General features: G+C 37.8%; 1 protein-coding gene across 2 annotated transcripts in view; it reads left to right on the top strand.

Moving 5' to 3' along the window:
- LOC137277704 (furin-like protease kpc-1) overlaps window positions 1-22647 on the top strand; it is a 201887-nt gene that overhangs the window by 155904 nt on the left and 23336 nt on the right. For both annotated transcript variants that reach the window (XM_067809584.1, XM_067809583.1), the window contains exons 7-11: window positions 2423-2595; window positions 18983-19195; window positions 20017-20117; window positions 20424-20527; window positions 21936-22053. In XM_067809584.1, coding sequence (XP_067665685.1) covers window positions 2423-2595; window positions 18983-19195; window positions 20017-20117; window positions 20424-20527; window positions 21936-22053 — 709 coding nt within the window. The remainder of the gene's footprint in view (window positions 1-2422; window positions 2596-18982; window positions 19196-20016; window positions 20118-20423; window positions 20528-21935; window positions 22054-22647) is intronic.

The raw sequence follows: 22647 nt of genomic DNA, 5'->3' as shown, positions 1-22647 counted from the left end.
AGTGTATACTAGTAATGTTCCAATTCTTGGAAATAATCGAAAATTGGTTGCAGTGACCAAACGACCAAGCAATCGATCCCATTTTCTCATAATCGAATGCGAACGATTTTGGAACTCCTGTTTTAGTCTTTGAAACACTTCATAAATGAACATATCCTTGATGTTGTTAGGGTCTGAAAATGTGTTTATTTATTAGAAGAGTCACTTCACTTACTGAAATGTCATGACTGAATATTTCTTGAAGACTCTAGGACACTTACGCTCATGCTGTATTAGTCATCACTTTATAGTAGCAAGGTGCATCATGCTATTAGATATCTGCAATAGCAACCTGGATAGAAAAATCTGAATAATGGCGATTTTTTCTTTTTCGATGACTGTTTGTTGGTAATGAAACAATTATCAGTTGTGAGATTTCAACCTATTCTCAACACTAGTGTATACAGTATTTTGTCTGTCATAGCCATGTTAGCCCTGTCACTCACTCATCTCTGACATCAGACAACCGAATCTCTTCAGTTTCTCTACTTCCCAACACTAAATTCACTGTCCTTTCAAAGTGGATAGAACATCAGTACATAAGGTGGAAGGTTGTTGTTTCTATCCCTTGGCTGTATCATACACAAAGATGTTCAAAAGTTTACTTGTTGTTATCCTGCTTGGTACAAAGCATTAAGGGGACATAGTAGGTATCTGTAAGAACTGGTCAGCTCAGGGCCATTACAACATGTCTCTGATAAAATAAACATTTAAACATGAAGATAAAAAGAATCAAAAACAAATCTTCAATGCTTTAGGAAATTACTGAAAATTAAGATATTCTATGAGTGCAATGCTTTCATACGAAGGACAATTCCCTGACAAAACAGGTATTTTCATTACAGACTAATGTTTAGAAGTCAGTCCCAACATCCTCTCCTACTCTTCCCCTATCTTGTGCTCAAAAGACAACTCCTACCTTACGGAATCTTAGGAAGATGAATTATATACCCTTAACTTATCCAAATAGAGGTGATGAAACTCTTGAGAACATTCATGACAAATCAGTGCTGAAAGCTGTGTCTAGTACAATTCCAGCAATTCTGATTCTAGGAGTTTATGAATAATCTGAAGAGACTGGGACAACCAGTTCATTAGGCTCTGTGGCAATCCTGATGATGTGTCTGCATGAACTAATGCTGCTATGGAATAGTGCCTTTAACTAATCTAGTTCTGGGATGCCATGATACAGCTGGGGTTGCTTCCTGTGGCATAAAACACAGTTCACTTACATACTTGACCACCATCTTCGTTGCTCTTCCTCCTATGCCTTCTGCTTCTTTTCCCTATCCTCTCAAATCCCATCATATCCACTAGCCTCAATTGCACTTACACAAACTCTTCCAAGGAAGGAAATCTGCACAAGATTAATATGACACCATTTGTTATACAAGTAGTTGCAAAGCTGGCCTAAAATAATGGATACAGTCTGACGTACAAATGTATAGAATTAGTGTCACCATCTCATTACCTACAGCATGACACCGCCCACCCACAAAGTCTGGAAGTGCTGTGATACCTGCATAGAAGCCTTCTCCCATTGACCAGCTGACAGGCATTACCTTAGGTGCATTAGTGATCTACATGTGTTGAAGGGAGTAGGTTTATTTGTTGCCAATCAGCAGTCCTGAAATAAAGCCAGGGAAGGTTTTAGGAGGCTGTGGGAGTAGTGGGTGGTGTATGTAATGTAAGGTCATAATATCCATTGATCACTACTTCCCTTCCAACATGATGCAAGCCAGCCCTGCTAACTTGGCCTGAGCCATGAATTGCTACAATGAGTTGAGAACTATATGGTCTGCTTCCAAAGACAGAATGGCAATTGTTATTTTACAGCTGTATTATGATGGTAGATCAACCCAAGAGACCTTTCATTTAGTCTCCAAATCTTAACTTAAAGCTGTGTACAACAATTTTGCTGCAGTAGTTGATGGTAGTTCAAACCCAGTGACATTACATTCCGTCTCTGTATCAACTATACCTTAAGCCGGTGTACATTGTAAGTATTCAATACAAAAATTGCTGTGATGGAATAAATGTAACATAATCGCAACACAGAAGGTACACAGTTACTTCTGGATGTGGATATACATTGGTAGGTAACTCATTGGCCAAATCCAGTTTTAAACTATGAACATGGTTGACACTCTGCTTTTCCTTGAACTAAGGATCTGGTACTCACTCTGTCAATCACTATGCTTGCCCAAGGATCAGGCCTGGGGCTTCCTTCATGAAGCAACCTTTACTAAGGTTGACCAAAAGTCTCATCTCAACATTGCACTATGGTTATCTTAGTGACTGACGATCACTTTAGTTCTTTGTGACAGGAGGCTCAATCTGATTATTTTAGTTTCCAGATACTGACTTTGTTTCTTGGTTTTAGGTGTCCGCATGCTTGATGGGGATGTAACTGATTCTGTGGAAGCCCAGTCTCTCAGTCTGAACCCCCAGTACATACACATCTATAGTGCCAGTTGGGGGCCAGATGATGACGGACGCACTGTGGACGGCCCAGCAACACTGGCACGCAAAGCCTTTTATGATGGCATCACTAAAGTAAGTAACTATTGTAGGTATTGTTGGGTGTGGAGGTGCAGGATACTTCATGGTAAATAAAGGAAACAAAGACAAGGGCTAAGAAATAATGTCCTTGAACACTCAAGGGCAGGGGCAGCATTGGTCTTGAGTTATGAAAGACTCAGTGACTGGGATAATGTGATTTCTTGTTTTAAATTTTAAAAAAGGTACAGATCTAGGTAAATGATGTTTTGAAGCAAAACAAAAACTGAAAATAGGTTGAATGTTTTAAGTTTAAAGATGACTTGGTTATGGAAGCAATGGTTTTGGAGAAAATGAAGGGGTTATTTTGAGATATCAGAAACACTGATCAATGATATGTTGCAAGGTCACAGACAACGGCTTTGGTGCACACACCCAAATTCAGGAAGTATTACAATCTGTGTAAAAATAACATCAGGGACATGGTTATCTGTGCTGACACTGGTATGTGGGGTATGGGAAAAACCTCTCAACACTGCATCACTAGGCTCAGGATTGTTACAGTGTGATGTGAGCATCAAGAACTAACTTCAACCTGACACTGGTTTTTATGATGATACTTACAAGAAAAGAGGAGAGTCCCTAAGTAAAACTCATCCGACTCTCGTCTCGTAGTCTGCTGGGTGTCAGTACTAAGGTATTTAGATCATGTGTCATCATGTCAGTGGCTGATACAGAAAACACAGATTATCAGCAGCTATTTTCACCTGGTGTCCACAAATGAAATTTGTAATTGCCCATTGCTGTGCTTCATCCTTAGCGGTACCTCAGGTTGAGCTATCTTGGTAGTCTGGCTATATTAGTTTATGTACATCTGTGAATGAGAGAGTAAGGATTCCCCAGCCATATCATTGCTGGGGATACCAGAAATGGGCTTGACACATTGGGTGAGTGAGTGAGTATGGTTTGATGCTACTTTTAGCTTTGTTCCAGCAATATCATGGTGGGGACACCAGAAATGGGCGTCACTTTACACTGCCTTTTTTGACACTTTGGGAACAAACCCACATCTTCATTATGACAGTAGAAGCAACAAAATCCTTTCCAAATTCACAAGAAATCTGTGGCAAAAGCACAGTCGATTTTACAGTTGTGTCTACATCATAAAGATCTTTATTTTAAAGTTAACACTGTATTCAGCCAACTCCTGAAACATGCCAGTAATTTTAAAATATCTGTAAAACTTTTGGGATATAACAATATAATTATGAATTCCATGATCCATTGAGTTAGCATGCTGATTAAAGATAGAAAGGAATATAGTAAGAAGTAGTTGACATGCCAGTTGATCAGGAAGCAGGTGGCTTTTGAAGACAATACCTCATACCAAACCAATTTCTGTCTTTTTAGGATTTACAAAACTGACACATCTGAGCACATTTTTTCTTGTGTCTCACTGGTAACAGATGAATGATACAACAACACGAGTTCATCTGCTAAAAATGCTCCTCTTTCATTCATCCATCATTGTTCTTTTTTATACCTCAATAAGCCAGTGAAATTAGAGATTTTTTCAGTTCTTGTTTCTGTCCAATTATACCAATAGGATACTAAATCTTGGTTGTCAGAAACAGGGCTGTGTAATGTTGGGGAAGGTCTTACATGGGTATTACCAAATTGGCTTTGGCACGCAACTGAAGCAGGCTGCTTACAGTACATGCACCTAATCCTCATGGTTCTATTGATCAGAAAATGTTTTGGCTTTGTAGAACATATCCTGAAAACCAAAAACATTGTTCCACTTTTCGCCTTCCAAAACAGCAAAAGTGCATCAGCTATGAATGTTTCTTTAGATTTGTCTTATGTACTTCTTTCCTTTTTATGATTGACATTTCATATGAAAATTAGCTTTTATGTATCCAAAGCTGGAACCTCTAAAAGAATAATGTGCACTGCTATATCTCAAGGGCTCTGGCTTAAGGTCTTGGAATTATTTTCGTTCTCAAAAGAAGTTGGACAATGTGTCATCTGGATATGATTCTTGGTTCACTTGATGGACACTTTGCATGACAAAAAATATGATATTTCAAATGTCTTTAGGTATAAGAACTTTGTGGATAATATTTTTTCTCAATATTTTGTGTGCTTATATGTAGATGGTTATTTTTCCTCTGTACTTCCTTCTGTATCTCATACGTCAAGGTTTCCATATGTCATAATGGACCGTAAGTTGTCACTTTGAAATTTGATTACAGACAAATGCTGCTCTTATCATGCTTTGTTCTAAGACAAAAATGTTGATATTTATATTTGTTGAACCATGAATAATGAAATCTGTCTTATCTGTTTCATGGATAGAAAATCCCAGGAAAAATGCTTATGTACCAAAATACTTGACAGAGAAAACTGATTCGTATTTGCCCACAGCATTTGTCATTGGTTGTTTAAGGATGATCCAAACGCTGTATATTATTTGGCAGAGTTTGATGTTTGAACCATCATATTCTGTAGAACAGCTGATCACCCACACACAGACTAAACTCTTGAAAAGTACACAACTCACAGAAGAGAATCAGTATGTCTAAGACTATAATCTTTTAATCTTGATTCCCCAAACACCAATAAATATTTCAGATTCCCAGTAATCCAAAACTATACTCAGAAGCAATTTAATTCTTCAGTCCCTCCCAGTTTGACATGAAGAGTACATGATACAGCTCAACTAACTCTTTGCTACCAGGAAACATGAAGGTGGATCGGACATACTGGCAAAAGCATGACAAATTAAGACTTATAATGAAACTCAACAGCATTGCGCTTGTCAATTACCCAACATGCATCTGGTTTCCTGTTTGCCAGAGGTGCAGTAATGTCAACAAGGAGCAGGTTATTACCATGCTCAATTGATGTTTAAGGACAACCATTCTTGTTAGTTCTCTACAAACCATGTCTGCAGAATGGGTTATTGGTTTTGTCTGCTTCCTGGAATAGCCGCTAATACCTTGAACTGGCCCTAGTTAATGTGAAAGGGAATTACTGCAGTCTTTGTTTTATGGTCACCAAACATCTGGACATGCATGCCAGAATTGTGTCTTGTGTTAGAGCACACTTCAGAGAACTTTGTGCTAATGTGGTAATTAGATATTCTTCTCACAATGTATGGAAAGAAGACACAAACTAGAACAGATGAATGATTCACATGTAGTTTTCTTTGATACCAAGTATCATGTGGTCTTGCTGTTAGATTAAGAATTCTTATATGAAGTATGCATTGCACTACAGTCCAAAATGGTGGGGTAGCCTAGTGGTTAAAGCGTTAACTCATCATGATGAAGGCCCAGGTTTGATTCCCCACAAGGGTACAATGTGTAAGTCCATTTCTGGCATTTCATGTTGCTGAAATATTGCTAAAGTGACATAAACCATACTCACTCAATCTCTACAATTCAAGATGCTTCCACCTGTGTCTGAGTCCCAGTGTTACAAGGTTTCACAGCTTGCTGTGCAGACATCATGTCCCTTAGTTGCCAGAATCTGTAGTCCTGGATTTAAATCCTACATCTGATCCTTTTAATTTCTCAACATACCCATGTTGATAATTTTCTTTTCAAAAACAAACATTAAAACAAAAGCAGCAAAATTCTGTTCTCAATCCTAAGTCCATGGGCATCCATTTCACATTCTGTTTAATATTACTAAAGCAAACATTTCTTCATATGTTGAGACTATATGGTGCTGTTTACATGGTCTAGGAAATGATGTGGTTCAGCTGCTGAGATACAGCAGTGATTACACATTCACTCTACCCCAGCTGTATGATGGCAGGTGCTACTGTTGTGGCAGGCCATGCTAACCCTCACGAACAACTTGTGAGATCAATGATTTCCACTGATATGTTTACAGAATTTGAACTCTTATTTAGCCTTTTACGCCCACTGGAATCTGTTTCATCAGAAAATGATGACTGATTATTCTCCAGCAGTGAAATGTTGCATTTACATAACAAACCGAACTGCTTTACATTTCAATGGAACTCATATTTTCTGTCAGCAGAATCTGAATTTATAAGACATTCTTACTTCATGATAAACATGTTTCTTAACATTCTTCCTTTTCCTTATGAAAGAGTAATACTTTAATCTGGAAGCATTTGAGACCCAGAATACTTATGGCATCTCTTTCATACTACCTGGGTGGCCAAAGGTTGGGTGACTAGTGGACAAAAAAACAGATAAATGCTCTATGTTTCCAGAAGCTGCATCCTTAACATACATCTGCCATAATGATTAGGGTCAACTTACAGCAGACTTGACACACCTGTGAATGAAGCCTACGGTGATGCCTCCAGGGTTAGAGATTCAACATTACCAACAGTTTCTGATTCTGGAACCATTTGGATACTGATAGCAAGGAACCATTATTCAGGGTCATATTGATATTATACACCTGTCTTAGAGCCATTCCTTACATATTGATGCTGTACACCTGTCTGGGAGAATGTTAATGTGCCAGACATCTCCTTGGGTGAAGGTTGATTTAAAGGACTATACCCTCACCACTTATTTGTCAAAATGTGGAAAATAGTTTTGCTTTTCTTACTTCTTAAGACAATATTATTTCTTTAGGATTTGTCTGTTATCTGGACTGTTTAATATTTGGATAAAAAGCACAGATAAAGAAAGCAGTTTGATGGTATTTACTGCTTTAGTTGTATTCCACTCCAGTCATCAGGGTTTTATCTACATTTTTGCAGACTGTAGATGTTCAAGTTTGGGTCAGACAAAATAAGTGATGGATAACATGAGGAAGGTTCCATGCCATCAAGGTATGATGGTGTAGAACTAACCATGTAAACATGTCTGCTCATACAATTTAGTTGCCTCATTCAAAAATGCGGATAATGCTGGGCTTCTAAAGGGTTACTGTTTCGACTTAGTTTGCATGTCATGAGGTTAAAATGTTACCTTTTTTTAGGGTAAACTACAGACTGTTTAGTAGTTTTAATTGACCCGGAATAGGTTGAAGCATACTCCGGCATGTAAGAAAAACAAAGGCTTACATATATGTAAGGGCTAATAAGTGTAAATTGATAGTGAAGAGGTCAATACTTTTATAATGTCCCTACCATCTGTATCACAAGCGAATCACACCTTTGAATTCATGTGCTTTTCCTCTCTCTGCTGTAGGCAAGCATCAGTGACAAGTGTATAATAGCCTGTGACAGTTTCCGCCCAGATAGAATTTCTTTACAAGACCTGAATCAGATCTCTTTCCAGCTTGCTTGCTTTTTTCTTGCTCCAGCAGCTTTGCTGGCACTCATTGTGTAACACCGATCCGACTTCACCAGTTTGTAGGATTTCAAATCTGACAGGTCCCTACACTTTGTATTGTAAATCCATTATTTGATGGTGACTTGAGCTCAGTCAGGGCCGCAGAGAATGCATGTATGGCCCAGGTGAGATGAGTATTCTTCGAAGCAGACATTGGGCATGTCATGTATTAAGGACTATTCTTGTATCCATCTGATGCTGGTGATTGAGGTTTTCAATGGTTTCATATATGATTAGTTGTGTCAAGGACATTTGTTTTGTTTTTGACAGATTAATGTTTATGGGTTTTGATGGAATTGTTGCAAATGGAGCTTACTAGCTGTGAGGAATTCCGTTTCAATCCATTTTCACAGTGCAAGGAAGCAAATTTGAATTATTTTTCAGTGCTGTTCAATACATAAATCCATGACGCAGATAGAAATGTTGATTTTTGGCAATTGTATTATCACCATAATCTCTACATCCAAACATCCAAACATGGAAATGCATAAGTTAATTAGAATTTGGGTAAAATGGTTGCTTTGAGGCACTTGTCTAATATTGTCAAGTATTTTTATTTTATTTGTTACTGACAAAAGGTGAGCCTTGAAGGAACTGAATTTTCCTCACACCAGGGACTTGATGTCTGATTGTGTTATCTGCGAAGTCATTTCAGTGATATGAATCTATTTCTGAGGATAGTCAAAGCTGGCTATGCTTTTGCACTGATATGTTATGCCAAACTAAGCAAAAGAAATATGCTCATCTCAGGATCAGGAAACATGGCATAATCTTGAATATCATAATATAGACAGTGAATAGTTGACTCGAGACATATGCCTCTGCCAAAACCTTGAAGGTATTATAATGGAGTTTATGTTATCACCTGTACCCTCCTAGTTTCACCCTTACCTCTGCTTTCAGACAACTACTTCACTCTCAGTCTCACTTATTTTTTCCATTTCTTACTTCACCTTCCTCCAGACATCTCAGTTCATCCTCCTTTCTCTCTTCCTTTCTTTCTGTTTATCCTTTCACTAGACACCTGCTTCACTTTCCCTCCATCCACTCTTCCCTTCATGCTTCCTTTCTCCCTGTTTCTCGTTTCACCTTTCACTAGACACCTACTTCACTTTCTCATCATCCACTTTTTCCTTCCCCTTCCTTTCTTCCTGTTTTTCATTTCACCTTTCACTAGACACCCACTTCACTTTCTCATCATCCACACTTCTCTTCCTGCTTCCTTTCTTCTTTCTTTATTTTCCTTCTTCCTCGAACACCTTCTCCTTTCTTCTTCTCTTCATCTGGGCCCACTTGCACAAAGCAATCTTAGCGCTACGACTGTCTTAAGCCTATGTTGAAGAATGGGAGTTACAATCATTGTAGCGCTAAGATCGCTTTGTGCAAGTCAGCCCAGGTCCTCTCCTCAAGCACACCTTTCATCCCTATTCTTCACTTATCTTCCTTACCTAATTTTTCCCCTTTGTTTCTTAACTTCTCCATCTCTCTTCTCCAGTCCACCTTTCTTTCAGTTAATTTCATTAATCACAATTTGCTCTCTACTTTGTCCCTGTACCTGAAATGTAAGATTATCTTCAGTAACAATGGACTACAGACAGCAAAGTGTTCCAAGTGGAAACAGTTCCAGCTATTATTCTGAGAATGACACCCTTGTCCTTCCCCTCTGGGTGTTGCTTATGGTTTGTTGTAAGGAGGTACACATCTCATACCATATGCTTCATCAATGTAAACGCAGGTGAGACTGGTTTGGGTACATACCACACTACAAGTAAATCTGAAAAGACATGAGTTTGGTTGTGCAGAGACAGAGGTTTCAGCAGTAGCCTCAAGCTAAATGGGCATTAGTATGATGGCATTTACGATCACAGAACAGAATTGATTCAGCAGTGATTTCTTTAGTTTTTGTCCCTCAGCTGTGTATGAATTGCCACTTAACTACCCTGGAGCTGGGTTGTAGGAAGTGGGAGGTTAGGAAATGGCAAGCGTGACATTTCATTCAGGATTACAGTTTCGCAAGTGGGGAATGTAGGATATGTAGGGAAGCCTGCAGTCTTGAAAACATCACTGATGATGCAACCATGAATCAGAAGATGTTCTGTCCACATGTCTGGAAAGGGTCTTGAAGAGCTGAAATAAGTTATGATTGTGTGTGATGGCATTAGTATTCACATCTGTAGACTGGTATAAAGGGCCTGATGGGCAAACAGCAATGCATGTTATGTTAATTCACATCTTTCATTCAATGAGCCTTGTGAACATATGGTGAAAAGATATTGATTAAAGTACTTTGAGATACGTCTGACAGAATTATGTAGATCAATCATTTCATGTCTTGGTCTCATAAACTTCTAAACTAATTAGTTGCAATATAATGGGATGACTTCAACAAGATGAGAGGTAATTATGATTAATGGTCCCATTATTCACAATACCAATAATTCACACAATGTTGTGTTCTAATGAGGGTTGTAAGTCAAAGGTAAATTCACAAAGACATATTTCCTTTTCTCATTTATTATGTCAGAGCATTTAGCATTGATGTGTAAAACACAACCAGATTTACAGATAAGCCTGAGCATCCTCGTGGTCTGAATGTTTTTCATTTTGGTATTTTGACATCATTAGTTCATGTAGGTAGCTTGTCATGTGTAACTGATTGCTGTGTGTAATGTTAGTCCTGTGGTTTCATCTTATTCTGTCACAACATGAGGGATGGTTATGGTTAGATAATAGCGTAATTATTCAGCTGTCAGTTGCTCACCATTGTCAGACATGATTAATACAACTCATTCCTAGATCAAACCTCCCTGCATGTTTCTTTACCATTTCCAATTCTGCTGGCGTAATATATTTGTGAAACTTTCTGGAATCTAAAGAGTTGTTGAGAAGGTGCCAGATTCAGAAATTTTATGGTTTTGTCTCTACCGATATAGAATGAATGTTGTACAGATCTGACATGATCATGTGATCCTTGGCAGGGTCTTGGCAATTAGGTCGACTTCCCACACAGAGACACTGCACATTTTATCATTTAACAGATATGTTCAAGCAGAAATGTAACCATTCTTGACGTGAAGGTGTGCCACTAATGTAATGGAGAATTCCTTAGAACCCATAGTGAATAAGAGCTATACATCCAGTGGTTCACTGAATAAGACAGTTGTTGGTTCTAGTGCTGAAATTTTGATTATTTCATGAAATATTCATCAGAATAATGTGCCATGCTAAGAAGATGGTGAGATTAAATTTCATTCCCCAAAAGGACAGAATTTGTTCATTGAAGAGATGCCAGATGTAAGATTGTCATCATTATATTTTTATGTGTGTTGTGTGTGTAGTTTATGCTTTTGAAACAAACAGATCAACACAAATAAGTACATTACAGATCTTACGGAACCATGCAATATGAGATGACGTATTCATTTGTGGGGTGAACAAATCCCAAAATGCAATATTGGTTATATAATGGCCTGGTTCTTGCTAGCCAAAAACACATTTTGATTCACAGACCAAATGGCCTTAATGGACTACATTCTCAAACCCTCCTAGGAATCCAGTACTCAAGCTGGTAATGAAAAGAGAGAAAAACAAACATAAACATAACAGTATGCCTCAAGTCAATATCTAACCCATTCCATTAACAATGTTTTCTAGTGTTGAGGAATTTTTTACACAAAATGTGTCCATTCCAGCAACTACACCACTTCAGTGTCTATGTTGCTTGCCTGTATGATGACAATATTTAAATCTCACTGACCTCACCTCCATAACATGACCTTGAAATCACAATGTTCCTGAATCAGGCTGTCATTTGTGTTGACTTCGAATTCACCTTCAGGCAGGAGTTTTACTCAAAGAGATCTATACTCCTGTCTTCTATATTTCCTTCATGGTATGTTTGGCGTTTTATCTTTAAATGGATCCTATTCTTACAGTGGCACTTTTTTTTCACTTTTCCCAAGTTCAACAGACTTGTACTTCAATAAGGTTTTCACTGTGCCATGGGATCTTGTTTGGTCAATGAAGTAAGTACAAAAATGGTGAGACTTGCAGCTGCTGCTGTAAGGAAATGAAACTGCACCACCCTATTAAAGTAATATCAGTACCGTGCCTGAATATATACCATAACCTCTAGATGTCAAACTGGCCTAATATAGCCCTAAAAAACATTTTCAGAAAGCTTTTCTGCCTTGTACAATTTTACGAAATCATGAAATATTTAAACATGGCATCAGATTATTAAGGTTATTTCCTGTGTACTTGAACTGTTTATGATACATAGTATCTTTTTGATATCCATTTTCAATTAAATGGCTTTTATGTAATGTTTGTTGAAATTGCAAAACTGAATTATCAAGAACTGCATGTTTTCTAGCCAAAATGTCTCTGGTGCCAGGTACTCACTCCGCCCTGTAAGAGTCACTGATGGTTATAATTTTGTATCCAGTAAATCAAGTTTGCTTGATATGTAACTATTTTGGGCAGCTGAAGAAACAGGAAACTACACTATACAGCTGGTAATGCCATTTGATGTTTATAGCAGCCTCCTTGCAGACATGTAGACTGGGATCTGGTCTGTGGGTTAGTATCTTGTCCGGGGAAGACCAGTCAGGATGAATCATAATAGCAGCGTCCTTGCAGACATGTAGACTGGGAGCTGGTCTATGAGAACCAGTTTGGATGAATGTGACAGCAGCCTCCTTGCAGACATGTAGACTGGGATCTGATCTGTGGGTTAGTATCTTGTCTGGGGGGGGGGGGGGGGGGAAGGGGGGGGGAAACCAGTCTGGATGAATCTTAACAGCAGCATCCTTGCAGACATGTAGACTGGGATCTGATCTATGAGTTGGCATCTTGTCCACGAGAACCAGTCTGGATGAATGTGACAGCAGTGTCCTTGCAGACATGTAGACTGGAAACTGGTCTGTGGGTTAGTATCTTGTCCAGGTAAAACCAGTCTGGATGAATCTTTACAGCAGCATCCTTGCAGACATGTAGACAGGGAGCTGATCTGTGAGTTGGCACCATGTCCATGAGAACCAGTCTGGATGAATGTGACAGCAGTGTCCTTGCAGACATGTAGACTGGAAACTGGTCTGTGGGTTAGTATCTTGTCCAGGGAAAACCAGTCTGTATGAATCTTTACAGCAGCCTCCTTGCAGTCATGTAGACTTGGTGCTGGTCTGTGAGTTGGCATCATGTCCATGAGAACCAGTCTGGATGAACTTGACAGCAGCTTCTTTGTAGACATGCAGACTTGGTGCTGGTCTCTGAGTTAGTATCATGTCCAAGGGAACCAGTCTGGATGAATCTGACAGCAGCCTCCTTGTAGACATGGTGACTGGCAGCTGGTCTGAGTTGTTATCTTGTACAGGAGAACCAGTCTGGATGAATGTGAACTATCAGGGTGCTGTTGTACAATACAGCCTTAGCACTAATACTACCTATAGTCTATGTTCAGGTATGGGAGTTACAGTCACCTTAGCGCTAAGATGCTTTGTATAATGGCACCCTGTACTGGATGTCATGTTTCAGTGTTTCTGCTGGCAGTACACAGCTGTAAATGAACATAAAGAAATACGGCCATCTTGTTGTGTTAGATAAGCATATTGAATGACTGATAGTAGTGAAGTGGCTATTTTAATAGATGACTGTCATGGTTTGATACAGCTTTTGTAGGTTTTTCAATTTAGTTCATTGTATTATCAGGGCAGACAAACTTCTTTGGTGTATTTTTAGCCGTAGAACCCCTTGATGTGAAATTCTTCTTCATATCACCATGGTTTATCTCATTCATGTTTTGAGTCTTGATATTCTGGGATATCTCTGCACATTGCTTCCAAACCTGATGATACTGATACATGCTGAATGAATGTCAAGGTATTCATGGCACCCACTGTAGTTTATACAGTTGTCTGATAAGACACATGGCAAACAACTGAAGCAGGAGCATTAAGAATATATACAAATAATGTCAGGTACAGAACAAGAAATGCAAAGATATCCATATGCCTTGCCTGTTGAGTTTTCCCCGGATCTGATCTGCTAGTTTAAGTATGTTTGTGCCAAAAACAGTCTCACTACAATCCCTGTGACCAAACTCTCATCCCATGTCTCAAAACTGTTTTATCTGTTTATGTCATCTTTTCCAGCAGGTATACAGATGTATAAGGCCATTCATAGCTGAAAATGTCAGTCCTAAAAGATATACTTGTGACTCAAGTCACACAATATTACAAATACAACTTCTCAAGACCAGAAGACAAACTTGAATGGTCAAACTAGTGGTTAATATGGTATGACTTCTGTCCTGAGTCAGATGCCTCTCCCTAGTTGTCACCATGCAAGCACTTTTGCCAAGCAATCATTATAGCCCCTTCTTTTCAGTAACTGCATCACTAAGAACAAGGACATGTTTATTAGCCTCTGAGGTATTTAATCAAATACATTTGTCCAATTACATATATTCATTGTTTCTTATGTTGACACTAATGTTTCCAGAGAAACAATGTCAAATCTATGTCACTGTGAACGTCTGTGAACCAACTGCCAGGCATATGTTCAGTGAAGGACATTAACTTTCCAAATCTTTTGCACAATTTCATCACAAGACGAAGAGGTCAGGAGTGTTAAAGTATTCCTATCTTTGGAACTGAATGCTCCAATCTGTGAGGTGGGTCGTCTCCTTAGTTTGAGGAAGTTAACCCAAGATAGAATCCATCTGTCTAGCACTGAAGAAGAACCAAGTAATCAGATTGGCTTACCATTATTAAGTAAGCAACGACCTGACGTACCCTTGCTAGCTTTTCCTTTGTCTGTCACATTGAGAATTGGTTCTTCCAGTGTAGCTGTTGATGACTGTCAGGCCATTTTGTGTGAATCAAAGGACACTGTGCAACATTAGTATGAACACTAAGTCAATTCTCTATAGGGAATTTGTAGGCATGAATCTGTAGCTCACCTGGCCTAGTGGTTTTAGCAAAGTATTGGATCAGATGTCTTCAGTTTTCAATTTGGCAAAGGATCAATATAAGCTCACCTAAGTGGAGACGAGTTTCTACAACTTGGTGAACATTTTCAGTACATGTCTAGTTGTCACATCTTGATGTTTTGTGGAAAACTGAGACATTGTTTCTGTCTGTAGGGTTTAGAATTTACTGCCTCATTAATCCAAATCATTACACTAGAGTTAGCAGATGCCTAAAGTGTTGTTAAATGACTTGATTCAAACTTATAAGCATTGCCAAGTTACTTTGAGCAGAGTACTTAGAAAATGACAACTAGAACCTTCTTTAATAAACCTGGTATAAAACATGCTATAATTCCATGGTTCTGGACCAAATCCTTATCAGCACTGTGTTTATCTCAAACTATACTATCCACATGCTTGCCATAAAAGGTGACTGTGCTTGTCCTAAGAGGCGACTAACGGGATCGGGTGGTCAGACTAGCTGACTTGGTTGACACATGTCATTGGTTCCCAATTGCGCAGATCAATGCTCATGTTGTTGATCACTGGATTATCTGGTCCAGACTCGATTACTTACAGACCGTCGCCATATAGCTGGAATATTGCTAAGTGCGACGTAAAACTAAACTCACTCACTCACTATACTATCCATCAAAAGTTTTACTCACTTAAAGCATTCCCTATATGCATTGTATATATATGTGGTTACATGATTAATTTCTCCACTATCTTAGGTTAACCAACTGCAAACCTTATGCACATGAATTGATGGGAATCATGCATTGAATTGCTGAAAAGCATGTGCAAACATCATGCATGTGAACAGCTGCATATAGTTTGTAATGTTAAATGATTCGTTTTACAATACATCAGTTCATGTGTAAGCAATACTTTACACATTATGGAATATTTTGCAAAACCTAGTGAAATATGACATAACATTAACTCTTCCTTTTGATTAGTAATGTTATCATTGAACCTCAGGTTACTTCTGCAAAGCTGTGAAATAATGTATCAGTAATTTTTATGAGTATAAATGTTAAATAACATTTATTACACACTTGGGAGCGAATATCAACCTCAAAGCATGTCGAGATGAACCACTGATAAGCATCTGAATTTTGGTCTCTTTGTGTATATAAAGTACACTCGGTTACCTCATTTTATTTTAGATCACCTGCCTGAAAGCTAAATGAGTTCATGTAATCACTTGCCTGTCATTTACTTTTTTTGTTTCTGATTTCTTTCAAAATACTTGAGTAATAGAGCTCTGATACTTTTTATGAATGATCCCAGCTATTGAATCTCTGGCAAATATTATAAGCTTCAAATCCATCATAAAAACCTTTTTGAAATCCTTTCCTAAAGAAACAATGGGCACTTAGCTTTAATTGTGTGTGCAGGGTAATGACAATAAGAATCAAGATCTAACCATAATTTATAGCACATGGTGTTATAGAAAATAATTCTGTTCAAGTTTATATACTTGTACAGAGGTTTGTGACTATTTGTCTTCTATTTGTCAATAAATCTTTCAACATAATAAAAGTCATGATTCAATTATGATGTCTCTGTGCACCATGTGAGCAAAATTAAGGCAACTGCTAATCCATAAGCATATTTTTCAGGGGAGTTTATGGTATTAATGTCTGACATTAAAAATGACGGACCATTTCAGGCAATCAAACAATGGTATCTTACTTGTCCATGGACTACTAGATAATTTCCACATATGGTTTCAGGCTGCCAATAAACTTGTATTTCATTTCTTATCTGCTCATAATGTAGCTGTTACATTTTGCAATAATAGTAATTTAGAGCTATTGTTCTTTGAAATGTAACACTCGACGATAAATAGTCAAGTAAACATTATCATCAAACATTGTGTCATAAAACCAGGGCAAGTGGAAAATTAGTCAGGACAAGTTACTTTCTTGAAGTCACTTGCCCTGTGGCAAGTGGCTTTTTGAAAAATAATTCAACCCCTCATTGTATCTCAAATGTATGTCCAAGAAGATAAAATATAAGTATAGTTTGTGTTAATGAATCACAGTTAAGTAGAAATGATACCAGGTGCTCTTCAATCTTGTTTAGTTCATATAGCCATATACCTTTCAATCATCCTTTTATCCAAATTCTTTCTTAAACCTTTATACAATCAACGAATTTACAAGTAAATTGTATTTGTCATTTAGATATGCTCATACATATTTATACATGTGTAGTGTCAGTTTTACCACAGTACTGAAGGAGGTTGAGGGCACACAAACCATGATGTATTATTGTCATATAGGGGTAATATTTGCCTGTATTCACATGTTATACATATACCTTTCATATATAAACTGTACCATATGGGTTATATTGAAATTCCAGAGGATAAAGAAGAAAGTCAAATATGGCCTTCATTAACATTGAGAGGGTTAAAAGGTTTCTGAGTGAAGTTAAGGACATGTTCAGAGATATACTCTCCCAAACAATGCTTGATAAAGTTTACATGTGGTTCTTGTTGTCCTCTAGTGCTTTATGGGGTTTTGTTGCCATTTGTAATTATATTGCCATTTGTGTTCTATATTGTACTGCTGGGTAGAATTCGGTCAGGTTATGAATAAAATATTGTGTTTTGTTGTCTTTGGGAGTATTTTGATAATTGGAATTTCAGTTAGTGTGAAGAAATGAATAAAATATCGCCAAATGTGATGGTGATTATGTTTGTGGGAGTTCGATGCTTTTGTTGAAGGATTAGGATATTATCAATACATGAGCCATTTACTAATTAGGTAAAGAATTAAATGTATTTTGACATGTCAATTTGACATGACATGACATGACACTGGCATTCTGGAAATGAATATGGTTGAAAAAGTTCCACATTAGTGATTACTGAATGAAGTTTAAAATATCCTGGAATCAGAAAGTTTTAATTTTCAGTAAATGTGTTCTGTTGATTTGCATGGTAAAAAAGAAAAGATTGGTTTTGAAGAATTGGTCATTTTGACATTAGCAGTAAATGTGTTCCATTGATTTTCATTGCAAATAAAATTAGATCTCTTGTGAATAGGTGGTCATTTTGACATTAGTCATCAATTAGACATGCTACATATAGTGACTGTAAGAGAAATCAAGACATGAGGGTTCATGAACATATTATAGTAATCAAATGGATCTTGTCTGCCTTTGATCACCAGGTGTGAATGTACCTTGGACAAGTTGTTGAATATTGTATAAGTAACACTTCCTGCAGCTGGAAACAGTTTAGAAATATGTATATATTGCTGCTCTGAAAGTTTCAAAGCTTAGCAGTAAATCACAAACAGACACCTAGAAAAATATACTGAGATGTCAGTGGTACTGCTTCAGTATATGACGATGAAAATCCTCAGAGAATTTATGAATAAGAGCCTGCTGACAATAGTGAGCAAGTTTAGTTTTACGCCACTTTTAGCAATATCATGGAGGGGAACACCAAAATGGGCTTCACACACTGCACCCATGTGGGGAATCAAACCTGTGTCTTTGGTGTGATAAGTGAATGCTTTAACCACTAGTGGTGACGTAATTATTATCATTACAGCTGACTGTAGACGTTAGCAGAATGACTTACATACCCTGTTGGTGCATTAAATAGTTATGCCCATACCGTTTGGGCTATATCAGACAATACACACATAGTTTTCATGAACCTGCTGAGGAGATTTTAACAATTTAATTCTTGTAGGAGTTTCAAATCACAAAAACATTTACCTTGAGACACATAAAGGAAGGCAACATACCTACACAGTAACATAGAGATGAGCTGCTTCTTGGCTCATTCCTCTAAGGGATTTTAGAGAAAATGAAATACTTCAATAATTAGAAGTTATGGAAACAATGGCAACAATACCACAAGAGGAATACATAAACTGGCATCTAGGTGGGCCTGTAAATGATGAAGTCTGAACCAAACAATCAAGTCATTTATAGAGTGAAAGGGTACCATGGCATGCAGTCAACCAAGTGACCAAAGGAGAGTTCAAGATACTAGAGACCTGTATTCCCCACTGGGTTAAATGGACGTATGTCAGTCATACTTCACCATAGTACATCATACTTTATTTCTGGTGTGTATTTTGCCATTATTTCATACCTCACGATAATGTTTCAGGGTCGAGGGGGTCTTGGTTCAATCTTCGTCTGGGCATCAGGTAATGGTGGCCGTGATGGTGACAACTGCAACTGTGATGGGTACACCAACAGCATCTACACCCTGTCTATCAGCAGTGCCACAGAGAATGGAAAAATCCCCTGGTACTCTGAGGCATGCTCATCAACACTTGCAACCACTTACAGCAGTGGCTCAGGTGGAGAGAAACAAATTGTAAGATTTAACACTTAAGTAATCTCAGATCTTCACCAGTATTATTCTTTTTCTGTATCAAGTCCTAGAATCTTAAGTTTATTTTCAGAGATTGTATGAGAGATCTAGAATATGGAACTTTTCATATTCTTTAGTTTTTCAGGTTTGGTACCACTGGCTAGTATATTAAGAGGTGGAATATCAGATGTAATTGGTTCATTCCCCGTAGTGAACATGTTCAGGAGCCAGTATAGTGAAAAAACAATATCGTCTGGATTGCTGGGAATATTGTGCATTGATGACATTCATTTATTACATAGCTCTTTATAAATGTGTTAATCTGGTCAAGTTTTCTTTGAATGGGACTGCTGCTGAATCACAGTTGCAGTACACAAACAGTAATCAGGTATCATGCATACAGTATACAATCAGATATCACACTTACAGTAGACAAACAGTAGTCAGATGTCACACTTACAGTAGACTAACAGTAATCAGGTATCACAAATACAGTAGACAATCAAAAATCAGATATCACACTTACAGCAGACAAACAGTAATCAGGTATCACACATACAGTAGACAATCAGAAATTAGTTATCACACTTACAGTAGACAAACAGTAATCAGGTATCACACTTACAGCAGACCAACAGTAATCAGGTATCACACATACAGTAGACAATCAGTAATGAGGCATTAATTGCAGTAGACAATCAGTAATCAGGTATCATACCTGCAATAGACAGTCAGTTATCAGGTATCACACTTACAGTAGACAATCAGTAATCAGGTATCATACTTGCAGTAGACAATTGCTTTAAGGAAATTTGTTTCATCAGGTAACAACTGATTTACGCAATGGATGCACTGAAAACCACACCGGGACATCAGCCAGCGCTCCCCTAGCTGCAGGAATCATTGCCCTTGCATTAGAGGCTAAGTGAGTAGAAGCCTTCAGTAAAGAAAGAGTATCTGTATTGCCTCTTCTAGATTAACAGCAGCATATACTGTCCATTCATCATCATCATCTTCATGATTGTTAGTTGACTGGTCAGTTATTGATAAGAAATATACCTAAATGTTGCATTATAATGTAATAAAGAGGCTGTCATACATAAAATATATCACCTTTCTTATTATTTATCAACTAAACTGCTAGTCAAACAGGTGTGACTATGAGTAGTTACACTACAATCTATTGTGTAATAATATTGGTAGATGTAATGTGTGTACCACTCTGTTGCAGCCCTCATTTAACATGGCGGGATATGCAACACCTTGTTGTGGAGACCGCCAAGCCTGACCACCTTATATCTCATGACTGGGTTGTAAATGGCATTGGTAAAAGAGGTGAGTCTGTGATAGGTTTCCTACCTACAAGGGGGTTCACACATTCGTGTTTTTCACACATTTGTTCATGGCATGGCAAGAGAATAGAGTTTAATGTTTTCAGCAGTATGTCACATTGTTGCAACAGGAACGCCAAAAACCAATAATGTTACATTTTGATCAAAGTTTGGGCTCAGTGTACAATGATGCCAGTACTTTACAGCAGCCAAACTAAAAACAAATTATTTTCCCTCTTTCGTGTTTTCTTCTGTACTGAGTAGTAAAACATAATGTAAGGAAGTGATGATTCGTAAGTTCTTAGCCTTATTGATAAGGTGTTGTATGATATCACTGAGATATATAAGTAAATACTTCCTTCCTCTTCCTCCCTAATGAGGTGGATTGCAGAGTTTAAACATGCTAAAGATGGCTTGGAGGAAACCTTCCAGAATCTGACCTCAGAACACCTGAAATGATCCAGGGAATCTGTGATATTGTGATGAATAACTGAAAATGATAAAACATCATTTTGCTAGAATACATTCTTGTATCTGCAGAACTTTGACAATGAAGAAGATTCAGTTTGTACAGTTCCTGACATTTGCTGACATGTGATAAGTAATGCACATAGGCACATGACTTATGATGACTGAGCTCTGTTTCAAGCCGACGCAAAAAGGGTCTTGCATTGATTTGTAACTATGCATGATTCTCAGTCACAACAATCAAAACAATGGAAGAATTCAGCATCAGTCCAGATACTCCTGAGTTGCATGTGGTGTCATCAAGGTGTAATGTCTTTCAAAATGCCAGACAATAACTAGGGTATAATATTCCACAGGTATTAGAGTTACTGGATAAAATCAAGACTTCGACATGGGAAGCTTAGAAATGGTCTGCTCTTACATAAGGATAATTCCACAGTGAACAAATCAGTCATTGCCATGGCTACAAACCACAGTGTGGCTTTTAACTCCTTCAACACCCATTCTTATTCTCCTGATGTGGCTTTGTCAGAATTCCATTTGTTTCTGAATATGAAGAGAGCTGTATAGGTCTAGGTTCTCAAAACCCAGTTTGAATGAATGATGTTGTCATAGCACCTGTGGAGAACTTTCTGAACAACCGAGAGGACTTCTAAAAAACTGTGATAACGTCTCTCCATGATCATCAGCAAAAGTGTCCAAAATGTATGTGGAAGTAGATTCATTGAACAAAAAAGATATTAATGTATGGATGTCTTCTGTAGCAGACTCAAAGTTTGTAAGTCATTTGTTCTATATTATCATGAAACAGGTGTTAGTCCAGTAGAATATTCTAGAAATAATGCAGGTCAGATGGAAAACAATTTCTTTGTATAATATGTCTACGATTTTTTCAGGTGGATAGATGAAACATTACCTTATCAGAGATGAATTTGATGTTTCAGTGAGCCACTCTTTTGGGTTTGGACTGATGGATGCAGCTGCCATGGTACGGCGTGCAAGCAACTGGACTACCGTCCCTGCTCAGCACATCTGCGAGATCAGATCAACCGTAACAAACAGGTTTCTGGATCCTTAGTGAAGGATAAAGCCTTCCATGAGTTCTTTTCATTGAACAGATGATAGGGCTGAAACATCAAAATTTAAATATCTCAAGGTCAACTTGAGATGAAAACATGGACGGAAGTTTTCTCTTTTTTAAGGAAAGATTCTTAAGGTTGCATTTTGCCCCTTTCTTCTGTCATGTATTGGTAACATTTCTTCAGAGTGTGAATGCAGTCAAACCCCTTTTACTCGGACCCGACATATCCAGAAACCCCGCCTTCCGGATAATTTTTATGTGAAACGAAAATTACGTTCATTAATTGCACTTGCTTAACTCGACTTGGATGATGAATTTTCAAACCATTCCCATAGATTTTCATTGAAAAATGATCCAGTTATCTGGACAGAAAGATGATAAAGACCAGTATTGTATGGTCTTTAATGATGTTTCGAAGGCTTTTGATCGTGTTTGGCACAGAGGGCTTATACATAAATTGGAAATATATGGTATCGAAGGTAAACTGTCTCCAGGAGTCAATATAATCTAAGAAATTCAAACAATATCTGCTTGCCAAGAACAAGAATAACAAATTCAATGAGTTGTTCTTCCCA

This window comes from Haliotis asinina, chromosome 3 (genome assembly GCF_037392515.1).
Source record: "Haliotis asinina isolate JCU_RB_2024 chromosome 3, JCU_Hal_asi_v2, whole genome shotgun sequence".
Taxonomy (NCBI): domain Eukaryota; kingdom Metazoa; phylum Mollusca; class Gastropoda; order Lepetellida; family Haliotidae; genus Haliotis; species Haliotis asinina.
This window is presented reverse-complemented; position numbering and strand designations above follow the sequence as displayed.